Genomic DNA, 14376 nt, shown 5'->3' on the forward strand with positions numbered 1-14376 from the left:
GTGATAAAAGAGAGACAATTTATACCAGCCTTGAGAAGGAATTCAACTTTGAATAAGGAGAATATTTAAATTGAGAGGCAACTGTTTAAACCAGAAGAGAGTGAAATTGGTAAGTTCAAGTTTGGGGAAGTGGATTTTAGTAAGCAAGATTAGTTGTGGAAAATTAAGAAACTATCTTCCCTACACAGCTGAGTACAGAGAAATTAAATTTGCAACCTGGAATCAGTGCTTTCTCTGTTCCTTTAAAATTAGGTCATTGACATTTTTTCTGAAATTGCTAATAACTTAGAAAAAAGTTGGATAGCTCTTTTAGAAAGAGGATGGCAAATCTTCACCTCCAGAGAACATATGTCATCATCTGCAGCCAGATTACCAGGTGCTTGTGAAAATGTAGCAAATGCTGAGTTGCGTCTGGAACAGTTTGGAACAGCTGGACCTAGCTGAATCCAGGCAAAGTTTACAAATGAGGTCTTCGTGTGGAGAAACGAAGAGAAGTTAACGAGATGTGAACACCAGCCGGGCTCTCATTCAGGCTGGATGAGGATATTGTAAATAAACATTAGGTTTTAACTTCCCTGCATCTCTAATTGCTATGGACAACTGATGCTATCCAGTGGACTACTTATCCCTTTTTAAAAACTTTTTTGAAGTATACATGTAGAAAAGTGCACAGATGTATTCTTTTTAATAAAAAGTTGAAATTTAATATATACATTCATTAATAACAGGTTGTTCTTAGCCATCACTCTTATGAGGGGAGCAGAAATTCCTCCATGAAGATTTCCTTCCTCAGCTACAGAGGTGCAGAATTTCAGGGGACAAAAGTGAGGAGAGAAGAGTCACACTTGCTTGACCAAAATACTAAATTTAAAAATGTCTTTGAAGGGTTAACACTGGTGACATCAAAGGGAAATTTACTTGCAGAGGAAGGGGGAAATATAAAAAATGCTGACTGATTCTGACAGGGAAGAAGAGCCATTTTTGTGAGCGAAAGCTTCTCAGAAGCCAGTATGTGCTGATCTTTTTGGAAAGAACTAGAACCAGTATGTGGCCAAAGAAATACCTTGCCTTTCACAAGGCAGTCACACAGGCCCCATTCCTACAGCACTGTGGGACTCAGTAAATGGACACTAGGTGTGGAATGAATAAAATAAAGCCCTGTTAAAATCAAACCAATTTTCCTCTTCAAAAATGTTCCCAGTTGCCTACGTTGAAAGCTTCTGGGAGGAACATAAGACCATGTTTGACAAATGCACAGCAAGCTAGGTAACATACCACAGGGCATGTTTCTGAACCATTTCCTAAATTTTGTAGCATTTTTCCAGACCCTAGAAACTCTCAAATACTCCTTAAGCCTCTGTAACTCAGTTCCCTCACCAGATTCCAGAAGTTTCTTCTAAGCTATGGAGGCTTACGTCCATTTTGTAAGTTGCTAGGGTTTGCCACTCTTCTGTCTCCTTTGGTCTGGGTATTTACAACCCTGCGCTATTTCACATGGTGACCTGTGTGTGACTGACACCAGCATCCATAACTGGATCCGCACTAGCCAACCTCAAAGCTTTTCCAGGCACATCTTCAAAGCCAAGGTTGCTACCATTATGCCCCCTGTTGTCACTTCCCCTTCCTGTTACAGCTCTCTTCTCTGGTTTCCCAGGATTTCCAATAGTGAAGAGGCTATGGCCTATGGGGACATTTTCTTCCCTTTTCTCCCTCCACTCAGGTACTTTGTGAGTCCTTCCATTTGGGACCTACATTGATCTTACCTCTAGACTTTAGGTCATCCACAAAATCAAAACAGGTAGATTCTTTTCACACAAAAGCAGGGAACCCTCATATACTAGATCTAGCATCATTCTATTTCATAAATCCAAAGACTTTAGCTTCCATTAAGCTGAATTATTGCATATTTATATTTCTGTGTGATAAGTTATTTAAAATGAAAGCTAGCTAGGCAGATAACAACTACCACCTCAGGAAATATTTGAATTTCCTAATCTCTAGGTAATATTTCTTTTAGAAAGAAAAGAAAAAGGAGTTTACTTTTTAGGGCCGAAGAAGATATTTTCAGTATTCTATTTCCATTCGTTCTGTAGAAATTTTTATAATACTCCATTTGGTTTGAAGTGAGGGATTAAAAAAACAACTACTGGCTCAATAATCCTTCAGTTTCCGTAGTTAATGAGAATTCTCAAAAGCTGCTCACACAGGAGTCAATGGCATACATTTAGTCCCCAATCTCCCTTTCCACAAGATTCGAAAAACAATCACCTCCACTGTAACCATCACATTTCTCAGAAAGAAGTTTTACCTTTAATAGGATTTTATGCGCACACATGTCGGTAACAGGTGGCAAGTGTCAATGGACTTGATTATGCTTTTCATTAAACTTTCAAAATTAAATGTTCAGATTACTAATTTTACTTTGTGTCCCTCAGTCACTTGGCACTATTTTCTTCTTTCCCTCCTTTCTCAAAGTAGGTTGCAAGGTTTTACTAACTCATTGCTCTGTCAAACCAAGTTCTCTACTTTGATAGAGTCCTTTCCTAACGGCACCTTCTCCAAGAGCTCCTTGTCAGGGTTAGAAAAGCAGTCAGTGGGCACTTCCAGCCCATCCTGTCTGTATCTGTCTATGTTAAGACTTAACACTTTCATTTCAGAGGTTTTCCCTGATTACACTTGCAAACCCCTTAAGGAGAGTGTACTGATGAAAGAACCTGGGCTCTGGAGTCACAGAGGCCTGGGTATAAATCCTGGATCCAGCACTGTAAGCTCTGCAGACCCTGTAAAGCTTAACCTCTCCCGAGTCTCCATTTTGCAGAGTTGTTGTGAAGACTAATGAGAAAATCTATCTATAATGTCAAGTACTGCCTGGCTCAGCGAAAGTCCACAGAAATGTTAACTGAATCAACCTACGGATGAACTGAGCCTTGGAAATGTGTCTTTTCCGTCCATGAAATCATGTATTAAGAACTGTATGGTATATATGTATTTTATGACTATTTATTATGTATAATGCATGCTAAATATTAAGCTACTTTGATATCTCTAGGCTATATCTAATATGGAACCCTCCCTCCACCCAAAACTGGAATAGCTGGTTTTGAAATACTGAGAATTACCTGTCTGGCTCAAATTGAGGTATCTGTTACTGAGTAGAAAGTCAGGCATAAACAACATAGAAGAGTGTTTTGATTTTTGTAGCTACCCTGAAACTCTCTTGTACTGACTATCTTGTCCTTCTGTTACTGCCATGAGGAGCTCCTCTCCATCACCCTCCTGCATTAGAGCTGAACTGCAACAACTGGCAAAAGCCTGGACAAACATCAGCCTCTTTCCAGGACGGATGAACAGCTGTGTTGTACAGACAGTCTTAAATGGGGACACCAGTCAGCACCTAAATAAACAACTGAGTAGACTAAGAGGTCAACACAGTTGCAATTTACCAATTTACTGTCATTAACAGACAGTGGCCAAGTGAGCAATATAAATGTACTTCAGACAACTATCCACAACGTTGATGTGATGATTTGCTCTGACTCTATTTCATACCAAACCGTGCCTAGTATGGTAGTGTTCTGTGCTTTGGAGGGTAGGAAAATGAAGTCACATAGTTCCTGTTTTCCTGGAGGGCAGACTTTAGAAGGCAAACATTAAATATGTATCCAAGTAATTACAATATAATATATAAATACCAATGGCTATAAAGTAGAATTAGATGAAGGGCTGTGAGTATTTAAAGTCTCATAGAAACGCTTATTATTAGAAGCACACATGGTGAAGTCCTATGCCTTAGGCCTCCTTCTTAGGAATCCCTATCAATCACATTAAGTCCCACAGACACATAATCAGCCATTAGACTTAACTATGTTTTTCTGTTTCATTTTTCACCACTGTTTCATATACCCCCATACTAATTCTTTATTGGATTTATCTTTTGTTCTGCTGGAGTATATACTCAAGTAATTTTTTAACAAGAGACTTAAATATACACCTCTCAGAATGGCTAAAATAAAATAGTGACAAAAGCAAATGCTGGTGAAGATGAGAAGAAGCTAGATCACTCACACATTTCTGGTGGGAATGTAAAATGGCACAGCCATTCCAGAAAAGAGTATGGTTGTTTCATACAAAACCGAACGTGTGCTTACCACATGGCATAGCAATTGCAATCGGCATTTATACTAGAGAAATGAAAACTATGCTTATGCAAAAACCTGAATGCAAATGTTCACAGCAGCCTTATTTGTATAGCCAAAAACTAGAAAAAATCCACATGTTCTTCAGTGGGTGAATGGCTACACTGTGGTACATCCCTACCATGAAATATCACTCAGCAATAAAAAGGGGCAGACTATTGATACACGCAATAACTCGGATGCACCTCCAGGGTATTATGCCGTGTGAAAAAAGCCAGTCTCAGAGGTCACATACTGTATGATTCCATCTATATGGAGTTCCTAAAATGACAAAATTATAGAGATGGAAAACAGATTGGTGGTTATGAGGGATTAGGGAGAGGTCTTGAGGGAGGGAGGTGGCTGTGGCTATATATAAAAGCGTAGCTTGAGGGATCTTTGTGGAGGAACTGTTCTGTATCTGACTGTGGTGGTGGTTGCATAAATCTACATGTGTATAAAGTTGTAGAGAAGTATACACATGTGCACGCATGAGTGCACACACAAATGAGTGCATGTAAAACTGACGAAATCTGAAAAGAGTCAGTGGATTGTACCAATGTCATTTTCCTGGTTGCAAAGGTTATACAAGATGTATGACCTTTCCTGTACAAAGGTCATACAAGATGTCACCAGTAGGGAAACCAGGTGAAGGATATATGAGATCTCTCTGTATTATTTCTTCCAACTGCATGTGAATCTATAATCATCTCAAAGTAACATTCATAGAAGAGAACTTGTAGGTAGAAAACTTTTTAAAGTTCTTGCATACATGACGATGTCTTTATTTCTATTCTCACAAGGAAATCTGGCTTGGCTAGGCATAGACATCTATGTCCCAAATCATTTTCTCTCAGGATAGAGTGTGGAAGGCATTGTTCCACTGTTTCACAGAACTCTGTGATTCTCTCCAGCTCAAACAATCTTTGATTCTATGAATGGCTTTAATTTATTTATTTGTTCACCAACTTTACCTTAGCTTTATGTTTATATTGCAATGGTATCAAAGTAACTATTACAGATTGCAAAACTCACAATTTAAAACAATGGAACAAATCAAATATATCATGGGATTACAGGGTTTATAAAACATAATTTGAAAGACAGTGAATTTATCTATAACTATTTGGTAGGCAATCTTTCAAGGTATGGTACAGAGATTGGAGCCGATGATACCCCTATCCCGTGCTCAGGTTTTAGCTGAAGTCTAAAAACAAAATCCAATTCCTTACCAAGAAAGCAAATAGCTTAAACGTAAGCATTGTCATCAGGAAGAGCTGTACGTCTTTTCTCTAGTAAGTCTAAAGCACTTTTTGCTCTTTAATGATAACTGGGAAGGCAAACAATATTAAAAGAAAAGAACTGTCAAAACTAAATGCAAAAAAATTAATGCTAAATGAAATTACAGCTGAGGGGTAAACACTAGTCATAATGCTACATTAAGTATTCTAGAAAAGAACTCACATTGTAACCCATACAAACATGCCCATAGCTGAGAGGAAACTGATCTACAAATTTAGATCTTGCCAAACATAGTTAGAAAGGAAGATCCTAGTTTCCACATCAAAAAGTCTCAGTATTCTTAAGACTGGTTTCATTAAATTCTGAGGACCTATTAATATTTATGGTGACAGACATTTGTGTGAAAAAAAGAAAATTGGTTCCACACTATTTAAAAATTAATAACTTTGCTGCTCAACAAAAAATGATAATAAATGTAAAATAAGTCATTTAGGTCATTAATTATCCAGACTGTCTGATATGACTCCCACTTGAAGGAATAAGAAATATTTGGATTATAAACACAAGTTCTCACTAATATGCTTTGTGTCAATGTCATTTTCCCAGGGTTATCAATAAATATTGCAGGATGAAATAATTTGTCAAATTAATTAAATGACATGGGACTCTTTAGATAGATAAGTTATGTCAGAGAAGAAACAATTATAGCAAGTCAAAAATGAATATGAAAATAGTTCCTGTTTTTCCAAAATTAATACATAAATTTCCAATTCAAAAGAGTTTTTATCATAATCTTGAAACATGTACTAAGTGCATGCAATAAGCAGGTGTTGTAGGTGTAGACAGATAGAAGGACTGAGCTTTGGCTTTGGGATATTTACAGTCTAGCTGAGGAGACAGTAAATATACCCAAAGGAGACAGGGGTCAGCACTGAATAAAATAAAGTCTAATGACTATTTACAACATTGCTTCTTATGGAAAAATAACTGAAATATAATACACTTCTGTTACACAAATGATGTATAATATGGAGACAATAGTACAGTTTTTCAAATAATCCCAAGTGATTCAAAATGGAGATCATCTGCTTTATGGAATTCTCAATGCCATGTTTGGCAGGCATTGTAACCATACTGGATACTTCCTCCAAAATAGGCAGAACCTAAAAAACAGCTGGCTACATAAAAGTCACTAAAGATAGATCTTCTTGGAAGTGCACCTAAACCTGTCTCTCTTTATTATCAGATAGTTTACTGCATTTATTCCTTTGTTCAAATGCATATTTCAATAAACATTTACTAAGCACCAGGCCATGCAGATTGAAAACAGATTATGGTTTGATCCTCAGGCTTAAGGACCTACATGTGAATAAGTGAAATAGTGTGTTAAATCTCACTAAAGAGGTAAACCCAGGATGTCTGGGGACCCACAGCATGGTGGGCTTCAGGGAAGTGATGCCTGGGTAGTCCTGAGATGAGCAGATGAGGGCCAGGGGGAGAAGAGTGAAGAAGAATGACCCAGCAGAGTGAGGCACGCATGAAAAGACCAAAACCTTTAGACAATGTGTCCAGTAGAGCAGAATGGCTGGAGAAGGGAGCAAGAAGCTGAAGAAGGAAGCTGAAGGAGCATCTGGAGAAGGTGACAGGGCCCAGATCAGGAAGGATCTGACTGTTCCAAGCTAGGAACTATGGGCTGTGGCCCAAAGGCAGTGGGGAACCTCAGCTAGAGGATCATTAGGAGGTGGTGGTCTTGTGATCTGAGGATCACTTTGGCAGTTGCAGATGTGTTGGAAGGCAATGATACCGAAAACTACTTAAGAGGCTACCGCAAAACTCCAGGTGATGAATAATCAGGGTCTCAATCAAGTCCATGGCCATGCATATGGAGAGGAGAGGGCAGATCCAAGAGTTATTTAGGAGGCAGACTGGATGGGACACGGGGATTTACTGAGTGTGGAGAAAGAGAAGAAGAAAGAAGGAAGGAAAGGGTAGCTTCAGGGTACTGATGTAGGTAACTGGCTGCATGATGACCATGTTCCCCAGGCCAGGGACAACCGGATGAGGAGTGGCCTTGGGGTTAGATGATGGACTACCTGGGAAGAGCAGTTTTCAAACAGAACATGCATCTCAGCTTGTTTGTCACATGGGGACCACCATAGGGCGTGGTTTGAGTCAATCCTACTTCCTGTTTTTGATAGCAAGTGACCTGTGATGTCCTGGCAGTACTTCTTCCTTGCCGTCACAACTCTTTCCCTGGGCCAAGTTCACTTACAGGTGTAGATGGCTGTCACAGCAGGTAGAGGATGAGGCCAAAGGAGAGGAAATGCTCTGAGAAAGGGAACCCAATTATTTACATGTCCATTTTCCCCAGACACGGCTGACAGGGAACAGCAATGTAGGGGTCAGAGAGAACCCAAGATCTGGATCCCTGCTTTTGGAAAGAGCCCTTTGTCTGAATCCCTTGGCGAAGTGGGCTCAGCAGGATTGAAGAATAAAGTGAGTCCAGTTTTCTAGAAGAGTTCTGAGTGGTGACTATGCTATGTGGAGGAGTTAGGGATGGACCATCATAGGCGGCAGGCTTATAGACAAGGGCCCAAGGCCACGCTGAGGAAGCCAGGACAGGGATGTGGGGGAAGATGGCATTTGTCAAGAGGGCTCCTTGTGGGATGAGGCGGTTCAGGGCATTTCAGATGCTGAGCCCAGAAGCAGCAGCTCTGACTGGGAATCAGGGAAGTAGTCTGTGGGGAGCAGGCAACAACGTTCAGAGGTCAAGCTGGGTCATAAGTCATGCAGGTGTCTTCTGGCCAGCAGTTATGCAAGAGCAATGGAACCCTGGGGCCCGAGATGTCAGGCAAAAATATGAAAGAAGAGCAGGGCAGGAAGCAAGAGCAGGTCAGCAAGAGGTCAGGAGGCTTACGGTACTGCCTGGGAATGACAGAAAAGCTGGGGTCCAAAGGTCTGGAATTCTCAGATTTGCTACTTCTAAGCCCTTAAGAGGTCCCTGGCACCACCAGAAAGGGTCTTTGACATTATTTGGCTCCTGACTGCTTTCCTCTCCCACCTTACATGCTCTCCCTTACTATTAACTGCTGCACCACCAAACAACTCTAGTTCTTGGAACACGTCATGCTTTTTCATGCCTAGCTTATATTGTTTTCTCTTCCTCAAAATACACTTCTACTGCTTTGCCTACCTGGAGAACTCTTCTCTCTCAAAACCAAGGTATGCTGTCAGCTACTCTGATCCTGCCCAGGTCTGAGAACATTGTCATAGTACTTAATACACTGTCTGGCAATTGATTAAAAATGGAGGTCATTCACCTTATGCTGGCACATAGTAGGCCTGCAATATATATCTGATAAGTGAGTGAAAGGATGTATCCTAATATGGGTCTAGTTCACCTTTCTCTGGCTGGGCGCTGACACAGTAATGCAGTCCCGACTGGTTTGTTTCTACAGCCTTAGCAGTACTGCCTCACTTAGAGGAATGTTAACAGCAAAGAATCCCAATCATCTGGCGCTGGCACAAGCCCTGGGGTGACCTCACGTCCTCCCTGGATCTCCCAGCACCTCAGCTAGCACTAAAGCTCAGTTCTGCAAGTGAGGGAGATGTCAAGGCAAGAGATGCTCCTGGCAATGTCAAGCAGACACTCCATTCCAGCCATCCAGGGTGTTGGCCCTTCAGAGGACGGCCTGAAGAAAGAGAGATGACTACTGCACGGCTCCAGGAAGGGGGTTCTTAGCCTGGGGTGGGGAGGTGTCAGGGGACGATGGGCTCTAAGATATTCATGAACTGTTGTGTGGATAGACATTTTTCTGGGGAGATGGCTCCCAGCTTTCATCAGTTTTGCAAAGAGGTCCATGACTATTAATTATTAAGACCTATCATTCCAGAAACGTGCCTTCTTCAAGGCAGCTCTGCTCACAGAACCAGCTGCTGACTCCAGATCACAGACGCCTTGGTCACAGTCGAGGCAGATCATGGAAGAGACTCAGGTTCCCCCACAGCGAGGCATGTACACACTCCCTCCCACCCTGAGAAAAGACTTTCTGAAGATAAACATTGTGCGTAATTTAAGGAAGTTCTGAGATCTGCATCTTGTACAAGATCAAATGCAATCAGTGAGAGGGAGTCAGCCTTAGAATACCTCGCCATTGACCTTCCTTAGGACAACAAATCTTCCAAATAATGAAAAATAAAAAGGCAAATCTCCAGGGTCTCATTCCTGATGAAGAGTCATGTTTGACCTCGTTCTATCAGTAATGGGCTCAGGAAATACTAATAAACAGACAAATCCTGTGCAACGACTCCTTTACATTTGACCTTTCCTTTTTTTCTGGCGTAGAAGCCTGTGGTTTTGGAAGACAGCAGGAAAAAGGCTTTCCATATTAAAGAGGCAAGACGTGCACGCGCGCACACACAAAAAGAAAGCAAATCTAAAACTGGAGAGGCTTGTACTAAACTCTGGGGAATCGAGAGTTACTTTTCACCCACATCCTGTAAGGGCAGAAAAAGCACCGGAAAAGGTTTCTACTAAAATATGTGTGTTTTGTTTTTTCTTTTTTAAAGAAAAACATGAATCACTCATATCCACTCTGATATCTGAACAGCTCAGCTGGACACTTTTTTGTTTGCTTGGTTCCCACTGTTCTTCCCCCGACTTCTGAAAAGATAATTTTAAAAAGTGCTTACAGTAAATCTTTAAATTTCCATTGTTAAGAGCATGTAGTTTGTACCCAAACAGGTGTGGGCTCTGCCATTGACGTGCTAAGTAATGCTGGACAGGTTCCTTAACCTCTTTCAGAGCCTAATTATTGATCAATTAAAATGTGAGTATGAATAATACTGACTTCAAATGGTTGCTGAGAGAATTAAATGAAACGATGCATTAAAAAAATCATAGACTATACCATGTCTACTGAGGCAAGGGAAACAAAAGAAAAACAAACAAATGGGACTACATCAGACTAAAGAGCTTTTGCAAGGCAAAGGAGACCATGAACAAAACGAAAAGACAACCCATCAACTGGGAGAAAATATTTGCAAATCATATCTGACAAGGGTTAATTTCCAAAATACATAAAGAACTCGTACAACTCAAAAACAAAAAAACCCAAACAACTCGATCAAAAGGTGGGCAGAGGATATGAACAGAAATTTTTCCAAAGAAGATATACAGATGGCCAATAGGTACATGAAAGATGTTCAACATCACTAATCATTAGGGAAATGCAAATCAAAACTATAATGAGATACCACCTTACAACCATCAGAACGGCTATAACGAACAAGGCCAAAAATAACAAATACTGTAGAGGATGTGGAGAAAAGTGAACCCTCATACACTGCTGGTGGGAATGTGACCTGGTGCAGCTGTTATGGAAAACAGTATGGAGATTTCTCAAAAAATTAAAAATAGAAACACCATATGATCCAGCTATTCCACTACTGGGTATTTATCCAAAGAACCTGAGATCAACAATTCAAAGAGATCTATGCACTCCTATGTTCACTGCAGCATTATTCACAATAGCCAAGACATGGAAGAAACCCAAATGCCCATCAACAGATGAATGGATAAAGAAGATATGGTGTATATATATATACAATGGAATACTACTCTGTCATAAAAAAGACGAAACCATCTGATTTGCAACAACATGGACGGCCCTTGAGGGTATTATGTTAAGTGAAATAAGCCAGACCAAGAAAGTGATTTCACTCAAATGTGGAAGATAAACAAATACATGGATAAGCAGAACTGATTAGTGGTTACCAGACGGGAAGAGGGTGGAGGGGAGGGTGAAAGGGGTAAAGGGGCACATATATACGGTGACGGATAAAAATTAGACTGTTGGTGGTGAGCACAATGCAGTCTATACAGAAACTGACATATAATGATGTACACCTGAAATTACACAATGTTATAAGTCAATATGACCTCAATAAAATAATTTTTTAAAAAATCGTAGACTAGCCTAGCATACTCTAAGCACCCGATAAATGATAGCCAAAGAATAGGAGCTGTGGAGTTATATCTCTATCAATAAAACAAAAGATTTCAAGGACACACCCTTGTGCATTCTCATACACGTTATAATATGTAGAAAGAAAGACCCATAAATAGTAGGACTGCTTCTCAGTGAGGATTCCTCACTTTATAGGTCACATGGGGCAGTTATACTGCCTTCCTCACCTTCAGGTGAGCTTGAGTCTGGCACAGAAGGGACCCCCTCCCCTGAAGCAGCACAGGTCATCTGTCCAGGCCCACAGAAGGCCCAGGAAGCCACAGCCTGGAAGGCATACCTCGTATTTCCCAGTGACCAGGCCCTGTGAGTCCTATCTGCTCTTCCAGAAAGCCCTCGTCAGGCCAGGGCCCAACCCTGCACCATCATGCCTTCTGCCCACCTCTACTATGCCCAACTTAGCTGAGAATCTAGACGGTTCTCCCAAGTTCATCTGGGACAGGAAATGATATTTCTGAGAATTGTTACTCAAATGATCATCATCCTTCAGAAGCCATGAGAGTTGCATTTTTATCTTTTTCTCCAAAAGAACTTTTACCTATTTTCTGTAAATTCACCAATTCAGAAAAATCTTTCCCAGGTTTTGGCTTTCCTTTTGTTTTTTCTAAGTACTGCAGGCTGGGGGACTTCGAACTAGGAATTCTTCCTTACTTTTGACAATCACTCTGGCTAAGTTTGTAGTAATGGTCTTTGCTCCAACTGTCGAGCCTCACTCCTCATCGCCTCTTACTCAGATCACATAAGACAATTCCAGCAACGGTACTGCTTACCTCCTGGTGCCGCATCCACACCGAATATCCAGGGATCCACTTATCAATTCCTCCAAGCGCATTTTCTCTAAACTTCTCTCCCTGGTCGGAATCTTACCTCTTCCAAGATTTGTATATGGTTTTTCTTGCAAATTACTGCATTAAACCTAAATTTCTTTCCCCTCCAGTTTAACTACCTTTCCCACAGAAGGTGAAAAGAAAAAAAAATTCTTGTTTCATTTTATGAAAGAAAGCTGACTTAACTTATTAGTAAAATCAACAGAGACTCCAGACAATTCCTGTATCATCCAACAATTCCTTCAGCATCAAGGAAGCAAGGATCAGCACCAGGACTGGGAACAATGGGATTCTCCCTGTCCATGTTGGACATTCCTTACAAAGGTTACATTATCACAGATGACTTTTCAAAGGAAATCAAGCAACAACACTTCCTTACCCGGCAGTCTCTCTGAAGTGTTTTCATGAGTGCATTGTATGTCTCAGTATCAAAATACAGCCCTTCGTGCATGTCTTGCAGGAAATCTAAATCCTTAAACGTGGGGTTGGATTTCTCTCTCTCTTTTCGGGATGCTCTTCGCTTGTAAGTTGAGCCTTTCAAGTCATAAGTAAAGTGCATTCTCATGAAACGTGGCAAGACGTTGTTCATCACCACGATCCTGATGTTGATGCCCCCTGATTGCATGCAATACAGTCCATAAAATTTTGGCAAAAGAGTCCTTGGATTCTGATTTAAATTCTACAAAGAGAAAAAGGAAAAAATGTTTAAAATCTCCTGTTTTTACAAAATAATGCTCCATTAAAAATGTGTTTTCATCTAATATGATAATTAAAAATGGAATGTGATTATCTTTATTAATAGCCATTGCTAAAATTTTGCTGTTTTTAATCTAGTTCTTAAGTCGGCTTATTAAAACATCAACTTTATCTTTCTACTAAGGGCATTAAAAGCGACTGAACTGAAAATGGACAGAATCTCCCAAATTAGCTCTAACTAAAAACAGACAGAGAATTGATTAGTGCCCTGTGTGACTATTCTCTAAGATAGCTAAAGAGAAAATTAATTGCTGGGGTATAAGGAATGAACATTTTAAATTTTAATAGCTCCCAAAAAACTGTCTTCCAAAATGGCTAGACCAATTTACAATCACATTTTGTAAGATCCCATATGTCTCATCACTCTTACCAGGGCTGAAGATCACCAACCTTTAAGATCGTTGTAAGCATGGTTGGTGAAAAGCAGAAACTTGCTTTTCAAAATCTGAATACCACTGATTATTAGATAAATTCACTATTCTTTAACTTATTTCTAGCCACCTCAGAGATAATTTTAAGTTAATATCCTTTGCTCATTTTTCTATAGACTTTTGTCATTGTTGGAATTCTTGATATATTCTGGATATTTACCATTTTCCTATTCTGCATGGAGTATTTTCTCCCAGTATGTTGTCTTTTTTATTATAAAAATAAGGAATACATGTCTGTTTTTGTTCCACTTCAAAAGTAGGCAAGAAATTAAAAACAGTTTACTAAAGGGCATATCTATCTATAAATGAAAAATGTCCTAAGCCTGATCCTTCCTCTAATCCCCAACTTCTGAGGAAACTACTAATTCTACTTTCTATTATTCTAGAAATATTTGATTTACTTATATTAATTTTACTTATATTAATTTTGTCCAGTATTTTTTTGTTATACACATTTTTTTATGCCTTTTGTTGTAGTTACATTTACGTACTTGTTTCCTGTGCTTTTTTTTTTTTGCTTCTTGTTTGAGAAAGCTTTTTATACCGAAAGGTTATAAATTTCTTTTCTTTCCTTCCAAACTTTTAATAGCTTTGGTCATTACATTTGGTTTTTACTCTACATGAAATTATTTTTCATGTGTGGAAGATCTGAATTACGGAATTTAATTTGTTTTCTCAAATGGATAACCATTTATTGAACAGTCTGTCCTTTCCTCATCAAGTCTCTCCTACATCATACAATAAGCTGTCCAAAAGACATGGATCTATTTCTGGACGCTTTAGTCGAATCCATTGATCTGTTTGTCTAGAACTGTACTAATACCACATCTTTAATAATGGTATAGGTTCATAGATTTTTAGTATATATTATGGCAGGCCCACCATTTTTCTTCTTCATCAAAAATGTTTTGTCCAGGGG

The 14376-nt window shown here is 39.6% G+C and overlaps 1 protein-coding gene across 2 annotated transcripts in view; it reads right to left on the reverse strand.

Moving 5' to 3' along the window:
* PIP5K1B (phosphatidylinositol-4-phosphate 5-kinase type 1 beta) overlaps positions 1-14376 on the reverse strand; it is a 274957-nt gene that overhangs the window by 88658 nt on the left and 171923 nt on the right. For both annotated transcript variants that reach the window (XM_046664880.1, XM_046664881.1), the window contains exon 7: positions 12650-12949. In XM_046664880.1, the coding sequence (XP_046520836.1) occupies positions 12650-12949 (300 nt within the window). The remainder of the gene's footprint in view (positions 1-12649; positions 12950-14376) is intronic.

The sequence above is a fragment of the Equus quagga genome, chromosome 6, assembly GCF_021613505.1.
Source record: "Equus quagga isolate Etosha38 chromosome 6, UCLA_HA_Equagga_1.0, whole genome shotgun sequence".
NCBI classification, from domain to species: Eukaryota; Metazoa; Chordata; class Mammalia; order Perissodactyla; family Equidae; genus Equus; species Equus quagga.